The sequence below is a fragment of the Felis catus genome, chromosome D4, assembly GCF_018350175.1.
Source record: "Felis catus isolate Fca126 chromosome D4, F.catus_Fca126_mat1.0, whole genome shotgun sequence".
NCBI lineage: Eukaryota > Metazoa > Chordata > Mammalia > Carnivora > Felidae > Felis > Felis catus.
The window spans coordinates 14,694,030-14,707,299 of NC_058380.1; the positions used below are offsets into that span (position 1 = coordinate 14,694,030).

The following is a 13,270-nucleotide window of genomic DNA, read 5'->3' on the forward strand; positions in this document are numbered from 1 at the left end:
AAGGCCCTTCGAATAAATCTTATAAAAGGACCAGCCCACGGCCATACATTTAACTATCATGGTCTGTCCTCACAAGACATTTTTGGAGTGGGGGTGTACAGAGCCTATGTAAAGAGAAACATGGTATGTTCTTCAGATGCTTAGGATGTCAGTGTACATTCCAAAGTCAAAGCCACTTAGTCTTGCCTGAAGAATATTCCGGTTTAAACGCAAGTCTAGCTAGAATTGAATCTTCTAGTTGTCTCACACTTACTCTTCTTCTCAATCAACTGATGCTCCTGACAAGTCCTCAATCCAAATCTTTCCTAAATACTTCTCACAAAAAATTGCGGAAACATTACCACCATCTTGTGCTGCACAAAGTTACAGAACAACGAAGGGCCCATCACCTTGTCATCTAAGTCTTTATCCCCCAGATACCACTTTGATTTCAAAACCTTAAGATTTAAAATTCATCAAGCAAACATTGACAAAGGTAGCACTGAGAGGGGAAGTCTTAAACTTTCAATAAAAATTGTTGGCCCCAGTACTGTACTTTTCACCTCAATTGTGACTCTTCAGTATCTTCATAGTTCAGGAGATGATCTCATGATTTCCGCCACGTGAAGCACAGGCAGCAGCACCCAAAGAACCGTGACAGACCAGCGAACGAGGGGATTTCCGTGGCAGACTCCATCACTGAGAAGTCACGGTTCTGCTTTTAGCTTCAGCTACCCCGTGGGCCCAGCCATACGTTAGAACCGAATCCGAAACAGAAACAAAACCATGCCTGTTCCTGTACACAAATGGTCGTGTCACCTTATATAAAGCAAGAAAACGGGCAAGGGAGATAGGTCACAGTTGTGAAAAGTCCATTCCTTTCTCAAGTCCTAAGACTGTTACGATCCTAAAAGGTGCCTATTCATTTCTTCAAAAATAAGCTGCCCACTGTGTACCACACTTGACGTCTCAAAGTTCATCTCAAGGCTCTCACTTAAACATACCATGTTCGGGGGGGGGGGGGCAATTAAAAAAATTACAAGATAGCCATGCAAAGTCTCCATATGCAACTACCAAGTTGGATATGAAACATTTTCTAACTATTCCTCTTTATGGTTTCTACCTGTGGCTTAAGAACCCAATGAACAAGTGGAAGTTTCCCTCTGTACATGGCTTTTATTATTTACATAATACAATATAGCATCGATGCTGAATAGCATGATTATGTGCAATACATAAATATGAACTATCTGTACACATCTGCAGATCTAACTCCGAACTAAGGTACATAAAAATCGAAAGCAAAACCGAATGCTTTAATTAAAGTAAAAACTAGGACTGAACACTGCAATAAATCAGAAGTAGTGCCTCGTGTACATACTTAACTATTTACAGATGAAAACAGGCATTACCACAATACTAATCTAACTATGCTCGTTTATATATAAAAAACACAAGTTTCATACATCACAAAAACCTTCCATTATGACACAGAAGTGATATTACCAGACAAGCATCAGTGAAGTATACTGCCTCTTCTAGTTGTTATTGTACAATGCTGTAGATAATGCAGCCCATGCAATACACCCAAGAACACTAGAGTCCTACACCCAAGTACAATTAATAGGATAACGCAGCCCTCTGCGAGTGGTGCTGGATACCACTAAGAAGTCTACTGCAGCCATGTTGGTTATGATTTTCCATGCAGAAGGTACAGTTACATTAAGAACTGAAGTCTTTAAAAAAGCTTTAAACATTCTTTCTTGAACCAAAACATTCAACAAAAGATGCACACGAAAAATGAACTTTTCAGATACCTTTGCAACTTAAAATTCAGATGCATGTTATTCAATAGAGCTGCGGCATGTAAAAACCAAATGTAGTTTTAATTTCTTCTTGTAGACAAATTAATCCTAGTGCAGTTCTGTGCTACACAACATTTTGAGCAATGAGAGTAATGCAGGCATCTTCTGGTGCAGGCCAGCACAGTAAGCTTCAAAGAGAGCTCAAGCCCCCGTTGGCTTGATGGCTTCACTCATGATAACCAGTTGCGATGTTTACCTTTCACAGAATGTCTTACTTGACAGCTTTTAGGAGACCAATGAGCCAGGCTTACATATGGCACCAAATACTGGTTTCACGGAAAGGTCTGATCCTCTTTATAGCTTTCCTCCTGCTTCCAAAGGACATGTTGTGGAAATTAACAGGGTGAAGTTGGACTATGGAAGAAGTAGACTGCCAGTCCTTTTCTGGTGTACCATTTTTTTTAAAAAATACAGGCACATAACACTAGCCAAAGATTATACCTTGATTACATTCCCAAAAGGCAGATATGCTGCAAACATGCAGAGATTTCACGGATTATGTTTGGCACGTGGGAACTAAATTTTGTCCCTATCGTCTGTGTATTTCAATTTGCTGTGCAGATTTTCATCCAATTTTATTCAGGGGAGGGCATATACATTTTGTAGGGCTGTATCTATCCATTTCTGCCTGTAACAAACACCCAAACATCCTAAAATTTCAATTATAAGACAGACAAGTGTAAAGTAAAACTCTGGAGAACATCAAAGGAAAATGGCCATGCATCTGCTCTTTAATGTTTTCCTACGATATATTAAAATAAAAACAAGGTTTCAGTCTCTTCACAAGTAGTAATTTATATTCTCTGGATTTTTTCAGCCACAACAACTGGATTCTCTTTTCTGATTTTTGCTGCAGCTTCTGCTTTGTAATCATATGGACAGTTGTGCTTGTCAGAGTAACGGTGAAGTCCACAAAACAAATTTCCACATCGGCAGTCAAACCCTGTACACATAAGAGGAAGTAGAGTCACTTGGGAATTTGCAGTAATTAAAAGGGGGAAAAAAAGCCTCAGTCAGTGGAGAAAAAGAACCAGATTTTCATGGTTCTCTGTAACATGAAATTGAGTCTGCCACTTTAAATTGTGGAACAGCTTTCCATCTCTTTTGACATAGTGAGAAATTCGAATAGCTCTCCCTCCATAAACGCCTGTGGATAGCACAGGGTAGAAATTACACAGGCTCTAAAGCCAGACTGACCTGGATGCAAATCCTCCTCCTCCTACATATAACAGGGTAACGTTTTCTCAAGTGAAAACTAGGGGAAAGAGAACCAGAGGGTTCTGAAATTTACAGGGAACAGTTAAGAAGTATTCTAATACTCAGTGCCTGGCTCAAAGATGGTGTTCACTGTTTGGGTCAACTACTTTCTCCTCAGGAGAACAAAGAAAAGACTCGAAAGCGATGAATTTTTATCAGTTCAGTAAAGCAGAGTAACTCACAAGGCCTGAAGGTAATAAAAGGTTCCAGAGGATTAGAGACACAAGTGCAAATCAAACCCCACTTCTCCCCACTATCCTGCCCTCTTTCTAGTCCACTCTGGAAACTTTCTGTTCCTGAAAGTTGGGCATTTTGTTGTAGGTGTTAGGACCGACCAGTCCCTTAAGGGAGCTCCCTGTTAAAGCCTACCAACAAAATATACGTTGTCTTCTATGTTCTCTAATACCTGTAAGGCCAACTTTCTTTCTGCACATAAAACATCTGTTCTTCTTTGGTTTGGGCAACTCAGGAGCTTTTTCTTCACTTTGAGAAGTACTAGGCTGAGAAACGGATGGACTGGGCTGAGTGACAACTGAAAAACAAGGGTGAAAATGAGATAACTGTTAAGAGTTCACTGGCTGACAATTACTTAAGTCACAAAAAGAAAACATTTAAGAGAAGCAGGAAGATTCTTAGTGGAAATATTCATGAAGCCTTTCTTAAAAGCATGTGCTTTAAATAGAATCTTCTACTTCAGTATCAGAACTTTCAAATCTGACAGTCTCTTGCCAACCAACATATACTTGGCTTCTCTAAATTTTGTAAAATGATTACTCCACTCAAATTCCTTTAAACTGACTCTTAACAGCTAGTACTAGGGAATAAACTCCTAAGTTTTAAAGACCTGGGAGATACTGGTCACATGCCCAGTTTTTCCAAATTGCAATTGCCTAAATGCAAACTTCTTAATTAGGGCAGTTTACATTCATTATTACTCAGTACATAAAGTTGTCAACCGCCAAAAAATTCATTTTGGTTTTACACTGATAGACAAAAGACTGAATACATAAATTTAGCGATTTCAGTAAGTAAAACCCAAATCGTTAAGCCCTAATTAACTTCAGATCCTAAAATTTCACAATTATTTTGCCATTTTAACACGGGCTTTATATGGTCACATGCAGAAAATCTGAATAGTTCTTAAACTTTTTGAAAGATCAGCAAACAGTCTTTAGGACAATATAAGTACTTGTGAAGTTTTGACTATTAAGAATTCCACAGGCAAATCAAGAATTTTTAAAGCACAGCTTTTATTTGCTTTGCAGTACTTCTCTAAAATGGGTACAGAATTTAGACAATGAGAGATAATGATCTACTTTTAAGAAGTCCATGTTTCTCCTTAAAGTTTTAGTTCACATGACATCAATAAAATTTGTCAACAAGAAAATTGAAGTTCAGCACATTAGAGCTCACCATTACCACTAGTTACTTAAAACAAAAATACCAAATTAGTTCTGCTTTTATAGAATTCAATTAGACCAGAAGCACAGAGTTTTAATATTAATCCAAACCCCAAGAATAGCAAATTATTGTATGCAATGCTAAGATTACTGCTTAAATAGGCCAGCACCAATGCTAGAAGCATAAATCCAAACTCTAGAGCAAGCTGATAGGTTTCATGACAGCTTACTCTAAAATTCTCTGTAAATACATAACTCATTTGCAGTAGTAATATATTTAGTCAGACTACTAGCCTATTATACACTAACAGAATAATACTCTACCTACTACTCATTCCTAATAATCTACTATGACAACCTAATAGTTTTTCCTGATGCTATGATGGTAAAGAAAAATGTACGGGAACAGTTTGGGGGAGGGGTATGTGTGACAGCCATTTCCTTGGCTACATCAGAAGACTGAATAGTGGTTCCTGGGACATACAGGGACAAATGGGAGTTAAGAAGGGGGAAACGACTCAGTAAAGGCAAAGAGGAACAAACTACAGAACCTATTAAGAAATAATAAATGCAGAGACTAGGTACAGATCTAAACCAAAAGAGTACCGTTCCCAGGTCAGAGTAATTTTGTTTATAAAACCCCACCAACACCTAATTTGGCCGGCTTTTTCAGAAAGATTGAACTCCTTTGAAAATACCAAATATGGATTCACCTGCTGAACTGCAGAGTTTTTACTTAACTTTATAAATTAAGATTGCTATAGTTCACATAAGCTTTGCTATGTGATGTTAGCAAAAGCAAGCCTCCAAAGCAGATCACATACCCACAGATGTTATTTCCTCACAATCAAGTTTTATACTGTGTTCAGTCAACACTGTACCAGGAGACAATGAACTGAGTAAATGAATGATGTGCCCTATAGAGTACAGAACTATCTGTTTTAGGGCCCAGCACAGGTAATTCAAACAAGTCCATCTCTCAATGTGACAGCACTTCTGACTATGCTCTACAGAAGCAGAGACTCAAAGGCACTCAGTGAAAAAAAATGCCTTTGCATATTGAGTTTTGAACTCTTGTTTTTTCCACTCCTAGACTTTTCAACTTGAAAGCTTCTTTCAGTGTTCAATATGTTGTCTTAAATACTTTCTACAACACTGAGGATACCAAGACTGAATATTGCTTTTGATTATAAAACTTTCTTCATGGCTTTGAAATTTAATCTAATTTCTTCTGTTTATGAGTAACACTTTCTTTAGTGATTTAGAGATCTTTGAAATATAATGGCAAACGACCTTTTAAGTTCATTACATTCTTAGTATTTCCAGTTCCCAGATTATAAATTTATGGTGTGAGTTTAAGGAGAAGAAAGAAGAGTAAAGAATGACTATTTTACACCCAAGGGACTTGAGAGAGAGTGGTTCTTCCTTGGCCTAGATTTTACAGCTCTCTCTCCAATTTAACCTTCAATGGGAAGGAACTCCTCTCCCACCAACTCTTTCTTGTACTACCAAATCCAGAACGGAACTAGTATTAAACAAAAAGCATACCTGGCTCTGACACCTCTGTTTTCGGGGTAGTTATTTTGTCCTCTCTTGAAATGCTCATTTCTGTCATTTGCTGAGTTACAGGCAAGGCAGCCACAGGCACATTTCTATTTGAGTTCAAGCAAACATTTTTAAAGATGTTAAGGGTACTTCTTTGTGAGACAGTAAGTTGTCAGTTCAACTTTAAAGTACGTACTATTTCCAACATGATCAAATGGAACTAAATAATCTAAAAACTTAAAAGACTATTGGATGCCCAGCACACACGGTTGAGAATAAAGAAAGCAATCTGATAAATGGCTCATCAATTCAAGGCTGCATATGTGTATGGGTTACGATGTCCTATTATAGCCAACTGGGAACTTTTAGCTGTGCCTGTAACTTAAGGGCAAAAGGGGCAGCTTTGCCAAAATGTCTTGTGTAGCATTACAACACAGTCTGCAGAGCCATACTCTACAGTCACTTAACCTCAATTATAAATACAAGCACAGCATTCTCAATACAGCATCTTTGAGAGTACCACAGAGTGTTATGATATACGTCTTTATTCAGTGACCTGTAAGACCATGTAGTAAAAGATCCCAGAATCCCAGACTGTGCAACACAAGCAAAGCCAAGGGCATCGGATCCATTAACATCCTTAGTATATATAGACATTCATAATTAGAATGGTATGGGGAGCACCCATGTATTTCCTTGTTGTATTATGATAAAAAGCCTGAAGTGGTCAATCTTACCTTGATTTTTCAGATGTGCTGCCAGCAGCACCTTCACAGTTGTTTAAACTAGTGTCTGCTCTCTGTACAGATGCAGAATCTGAGGTAGGACTGTTGGAACCACTAGCTGTTCCTATTTAAAGAAAGGATTTGTAAGAAACAGCAAGACTACCAACATTCAGTAGCAAGACTCTTAATAAGTAACAAATACTTGCATTTAATTAGGTTAGTGATTTAAGCACTTTCACTGTACTGCTGAATCCTACAATTGAGTATCCAAACAAAAACATGTATGGAAAAGTCACATCCAGTGAACATAAGTATGAAACAAAACCTCAAAAAGGAAAATAAAAAAGCTAGAAGATGCTTGTAGATGGCCATTCATTCCTGATGTTGTCATGCCAAGGACGTGGGCTGGGCTGCTGCTTTAATTTCAAGCTTTTCTCAGGAATTCTCTTCTTGGGCTCTCAGCATTGATTCTCATAGTCTTAGGCCCCAATTCTTGGTTCTATATTTTCTGTCCACCAGTTCTTCAAATGGGTTTTTCCTTGGAAACTTACCCATTGGGCTCATTCTGCCACTATTTTGCTGCCTCTGAAGATGTTCTTTGTAGCAAACGGAACACATTCCATTTGTCCTAGGATTCCCATAAAAGCCACATCCTGTACTACACAGCATGGGCCCTGGGGTCTGGTTAGTCTCCTGAGCCATATTTTTCTGCTATAAACAAAACAAAAACAAAATTTTAGAAATTAGCATGTCACCAAATAAAATCACTAAATTAGTATGACAGCCACCAGCATACCTTTGTTATTTCTAAACACCAAATCTATTTCTAACAAAGGCCCTAATTATGTTAATCATTAAAAAGAGTAGGACAAGAAAACTATGAATATTTTGTTGCCTTTATAAAAACAAAGGGCATTAAAGAAACTGTCTTTTTAACTTGATAAACAATGAACTATAGGAACTTCACATTCTTTAGGACAAAAAAAAATGCTATCATTAAACATTAAAATGCATTACTCCACCTATCACTATGATCTTTGTTTCAATTTCTGAAAAGGTCACTCTGCCAGATGTCAGAATTACATTTAAATCAGTTTGGACAATTGTCATCTTGAAGTCACTTTCTGATTTCTGCACTACAGGCAGACCATATCAAATGAGATTTTTACTTCTCTGGCTAAAAATATATAAAATGGAACTTGCCAATGAAGAAAAAATCTACAATAATCACAATTAAGTACCAACTCTTGATATGTACTAGTGGTTCTTTAAGCTGGCTGTACACTGGATGTAGCTATAAAGCTTTCTTAAAGTATCTTATAAGATGATGGGCCTCACTAGTAATTCAACAATTCTGCTATGGGACAGAATTTTAAAAACGCAACACCTTTACAGAACACTGAAGAGAGCTGATAGATCATCTGGCCTTTCCTGCTGCCTTGGCACTAACAAGTGAAGTTCTTTAAGAATTCAGGGGTCAGCTGCTCATGCAATCCCTTTTAAGTTCTGCATTTGAGGTGTGAAATCTGGGTTTGAATACTTTAAAGGCAGTGCCTAGTAACTTGCAAAAGCACAAATTATCAGCTATAGATTTCTCCAGCCAAAGGCTCTATTAAAGCTTTTCACGAGTGCTTGCCTTCCTCACGTCAGAAAATGAAACCTTTGAAAGCTCAATTTCAATATGGCAAAGCCAAGCAATATGAACACACAACCTTCAGTAGTCATTAATATTTAATGCTAGGTTACCAGAAAGAACTTCGCACAGCTAGCCTACCTTGCTTTTCCAGAAGCCGTGTTAAAATTAGAACAGATATAGTAACGTTACGCTAAATTTAGTAAATTTTTCTGAGTTTTAAGTGAAAACACACATTAAGAAAAATTTAAACTGTAGAAAGTTTCCATGTCACCTTAAAATATGTATGTACGTACAAAAACATATTTGAGAGCATTTTATTAAAGGGAGATTGTGTGCTATAACTTGTGGTCATGGTCATTTAAATGTGTCTTAACATTGGTAACGGAAGTTAAGTTACTTATTTGTTAAGTTATAAACATTTCAGATTAAGTGCAGGAAAGTCCTTCATTCAAGCTAGAGCTGGTCTAGAATTTCATATGGCTTTTTTCCAACTAACACACACTAGAATACACTCTTTAGTGAGTTACTAAAAACAGTGTTTTAGCAAGTTATTTAATACTTTTTACCAAAATTACAAGAAGGGGAGAAAAGGGCTAACCAAATTTGACCTGGCCAGAATCTTGCCACTATTTCCTCCACAGTTAAATGATAGTACTCTTTCCTTTCGTTAGCAAAAAGAAATATCTGAAGTTTGAAAATACTTCAAGCCAATCAAGCTTATGTGGAGGGTGTTGGAGAACCACAGCTTACTTCAAACAATACTACTAATTTAGTTGACATGGTCTCTTTAAATAGTAAGTGGAATTTAGCTGACTCATTTTGGAGGATGGTAGTGTAAACATTTCAACATCACTTAGGTTTATTAATAAACATTTTCAGCTGGGCTTAAAAAATTTTTAATATGTGCAAAAATGCTTCAAATAATAAATTATGTCTTTACTTGCATGCCCCCCGCCCCAGGTAGTATGTGGGAATCTGCTCTATGCAAAAAGTTCATTCCCTGAAGCCAGCTTAAGAATTATGCTAGCTCACAGTTGCTATACTAACTTCCAGTGGCTCATCTGACAGTGGCTTTATAATGGCGAACAGGCCTAAATTTAAGCATCAACCTTAGTTAATCCAATTCTTTAAAATCTTTTACATAAAAAAAGGAGGGGGAAAGGAATCTCAATGATTTTACCCACTTCGACTTGCAACTTGCAAAGTATTCCACCTTCCCTTCTTCAGAAAACACAACTACTTTCAATTCACTATAAATAGCCTGCAACTGAGACACAAGAGACACCAGGACATTAGTCTTCCACGTAGCTTCCCATCTTGTAGATTTTCCCCCCCTAGAAAGCGAGCTTTTAAACGCCATCACATGTGCAAAGCTTGCCTTAATATTTCTCAGAAGCTTAGATCACATGGGCGGGAGCTTCAGCCTGTCACAAGGCTGCAATGTGACAGGCTGAGCTGGATGGAGGCTCTCACATAAAGCCTAGTCAACAGGGGCCTCTGAAATCAGCTTCTATTTATATCTTAGAGCCTGCCAACTCCTACACAACCCCAAGAACTAAGGATGCTGCGTTTATATATCTAATATAATAAGGAAACAAAACAAAAAGATGCCATTAAGGCTGCTGCTTTTTTTTTTTTTTTTTTTTGGTAATGTAGACAGGGCTAGTGAACAATCTCAAATTCAACAAAAAGATGCATCATTAATCACTCGTGAAGCCAAAATGGTCAGGGTTGTTTATAAAAACCAAGCACAGTACAGAGAGCACCGAGGCAGAAAGAATCCTCATGTTTAAATCCTCCTGCTTAGCAGCAATTTGGGGCGGGAGAGGGCAGTTTGCCATTAAGTGCCGTTTCCCTTCTGCTTGGCAACATTTCAGAAAAATACAATACCATTACTATTTAGTACCTTTAAAGTTTTGTTGTTAGAAACTTGTGCAAGCCTGTGCCAGCTCTATCAAGCACAGGGAAAATGTTTATTTTTATAGTTTGAATAGCTGAAATGTATATTTTTAGTTTGTGGCTTCCCCTAACTTCTAGTTTAAAGAAAACCAAAACCTGGGCATGTAGCAGAAAAACTCTCCAGCCTCAAATATGAATAATAATTTAAAAAACGACATTTTACACCTATGGAATTTAGTTTTCAGGTGCACATGTTAGAAGATGTTAATGCCTACTCACCCTGAGTTGAGACCTGAGTTCTAGTATCTAATCTACTTCTAACTAAGCCAGTGACCTTGGGCAAGTCCTTACTCTCCTGATCTCCGTTCTCTCTTTGCCAAAATGAGATTACTGTGATTTTTAAAGGCTCCTTTCCAGGCTTAATATCTGGCCCGAGACAGAAAATAGGGGAGAAGTACAGTAAATTCTTTGTTGGCAAAACATTAAAAAAAAAAAAAAACAACTTGTAAGATAAAATTGCAATATTCTCACCCATGAAGTTCTGAAATTCTACTTAAAAAAAAAAAAAAAAGGAATGAAATTTTATTTTATTTTTAAGTCTGTAAATGACCTGAACTCCAGGTTTAAAACTAGGGGCTCTGTGACCTATATACGCTACTTTACCCTCATGTCCTTAGACTAGATTCTTAGGAGGCATGCAACAAATAAACACGGGCCTTTCCTGAAAACACGGCTCCACGGGAGTGCGTGGAAAGCGAGCAAGAAATGCATGTTCACCAGCCTAAATGCACGAAACAAAGGGGAAGGTGCTCCATTTCCTTCATGAAAGGGATCTTGGGCGACAAACGCAGCGACGCTGGCAAAACTAAAACACGACGACGGAGGAGTCCCCCTCACCCACGTTCCAGCGGATTTCCGAACAAGTCCGGGTCCCACCGGGCCCCCATCCCTCCCCCCAGGCCCCTCTCTAAGCCGAGGCCTTGCTCAGGAAAGCCCAGCAGGGCCTTCTCCAAAAATCACTGAGTCATGCAGAACAGCAGCTCCGCAGGCCAGGCCGGCCCCGCGCCGACCCCCGACCTCGACCGGCTCCTCCGAGGCGGCCGCGGCGAACCGGGGCGGCCGGGAGGAGGGGGAGGGTGTGCGGCGAGCAGGGGGCCGGGGGCGCGGCCGCCGCCACGGCCCCTTTGTCTCTCCGGGTCCGGCTGCCCACGCCGGGCGCCGCGCCGAAGGCGGCCGGGACGGACGCGAGGGAGGCCCGGAACCCACACGCCGGGCATTGTTCTCCGGGCCGTGCGGGTGCAGGCGGGCCGGGGGCGCGGGGTGCCGGACCCCGGGCCACGACGACCGGATGACGCCTCCGTCTTTGTGCTTCCTGAGCTGGAGGGCGGGCTCCCCTCCCCCGGAGGCCGCCAGCCGCGGCCCGCTCGAGCTCCGCCGGAGCCCCCCACTGCCCTCCCCCGGCCCGGCCCGAGCAGCCGGGCGCCCTCCCCCAGCTCCGCACCACTCACCCTGCGGGGGGCAGGAGGGCAGGAGCCGGGCTCGCGCGCGACGCCGGCGCGGTGAGGCCGGGCCCAGGCCTCCGGGAGGGGCGAGCCGGGCGCCCCGGAGCGGCCGCCTCGGGCCGGGAGCGGGTCGGAAGCGGAGGTGGCGCTGCCGCCGCCGCGGGGTCCTCCTTTGTTCCTGCAGCGGCACTGAGCGTGGCCGGGACACGCCGGAGCCCGGGAAGTGGGAGGAGGGAAGCGAGGGGGGGGGCAGAGAAGGAGGCGGAGGGAGGACCGGAGGCCGCGGCGGCTAACGCTGCTCGCGGCACTCGCCCGTCGTCACCTCACGCCTCCACCGGCGGCGGGCTGGGCCGACTCCGAGGGCGACCGGGACGCGAGCAGGGAGGCCTGGGCGCCGCGAGGGCCCGCCGGCGGTGCTCTCCGTCGCCTCAGCTACGGCCGGGAAGTTGCGCGGCTGCCGGGAAGCGAGCGAGCCCCAAGTCCAGACGCACACAGGTCCGCGCTCCGGCCGACTGACGCTCTCTCTCCGCCCGGCGCTCGGGCAGCGAGGGAAAGAGGGAGGAGGGGCGGGGTCTGTGCGTCAGCGAAAACCCCGACGGCGGCGGCGGCGGGGAGCGCGGTGACGTCGTGAGCCCGACGCCCCGCCCCCTCGGGCCCTGTTCCCGAGCCCGGGAGGCGGGGTCAAGTCCGGCCCTGCTGCCGTCGCGCGGAGCCGAGTCACTGGCGCGGCTGTCGGCCCCAGGGTGGAGCTGGAAGGAGCGAGTCCTGTGGAGAATACGTTTCTATTTTTAACCCGATTGTCCGCCCTCAGCCTTCCTCCTTCCGATTTTCTCGCTCAAGCCCGCTTCTCGCCATCAGAGTTCTCACGCTTTGTCTCAAACCCTGGGCAGACATTTCCCTTTCCTCCTTACTCCCCTAACGGTCGCTCCCCACGTCGCCCAGGAGTTAGTGAGAAGGATTCGCTTCGAGAAAAGGAAATTAACTTCTCGCCTGTTTAAGAAGCCTACCCTGACCCGTTCCCCCGTACCCCCTTTCGGTTCTAAAGTCCAGCTAGAACGTGGCCCGGGCGCCGCCAGGAAGCAGCGGCGCTCGCTCGCCCCAAGGTCACGGGTGGTTGTGCAGAGTCGGGAAACGCTCGGCCGACTGGCTGCCAGTCCGGCCCCCGCGGCCCTGGCGTCGCTGTTCGGAACAAACTGTTTTGGCCAGCCTGTAAAATCCCTGGAAATCGACTATTCCAGTAAGGCGTCGTGAACTAGGAAAGCACCAAATGTTCTGCTCAAGATGTGGAGTTAAGGGACAAAAACACGCCAGACCTGAGGCGGGAGAGACCAGAAAGAGGAGACGTTGCAGGGGGGAAGTTCGACAGGAGGGGGGGTATTAGGCAGGCAGTTCAGAAGTGAGGCACAGGGCCTGACCATTTAGCAGAGGCGAGTGAACTCAAAACACAGAACCTTTCCAAAGA

The 13,270-nt window shown here is 42.8% G+C and overlaps 1 protein-coding gene across 2 annotated transcripts; it reads right to left on the reverse strand.

Moving 5' to 3' along the window:
• Window positions 1–1,135: 1,135 nt before the first annotated feature.
• Window positions 1,136–11,946, reverse strand: ZFAND5 (zinc finger AN1-type containing 5). Of its 2 annotated transcripts, none has more exons than XM_023243345.2 (6): window positions 11,815–11,946; window positions 7,323–7,482; window positions 6,784–6,895; window positions 6,050–6,153; window positions 3,508–3,633; window positions 1,136–2,787 (listed from the first exon to the last, which is right to left on the reverse strand). In XM_023243345.2, exons 2-6 carry the CDS (start codon window positions 7,471–7,473, stop codon window positions 2,639–2,641), a joined length of 642 nt encoding a protein of 213 aa, XP_023099113.1. In that variant the 5' UTR covers window positions 7,474–7,482; window positions 11,815–11,946; the 3' UTR covers window positions 1,136–2,638. The 2 variants fall into 2 exon arrangements, with proteins under 2 accessions (XP_023099113.1, XP_003995455.1); XM_003995406.6 differs by lacking the exon at window positions 11,815–11,946 and adding an exon at window positions 9,592–11,743.
• Window positions 11,947–13,270: the final 1,324 nt, after the last annotated feature.

Coding starts and splice junctions, on each gene's coding strand:
- ZFAND5 (XM_023243345.2), bottom strand. CDS start 7,473: ATGGCTCAGGAGACTAACCAGACCCCAGGGCCCATGCTGTGTAGTACA. Junction 6,154..6,783: donor AGCACATCTGAAAAATCAAG/GTAAGATTGACC, acceptor GAACTCAAATAG/AAATGTGCCTGTGGCTGCCT. Junction 3,634..6,049: donor AACAGAGGTGTCAGAGCCAG/GTATGCTTTTTG, acceptor CTTGTTTTTCAG/TTGTCACTCAGCCCAGTCCA.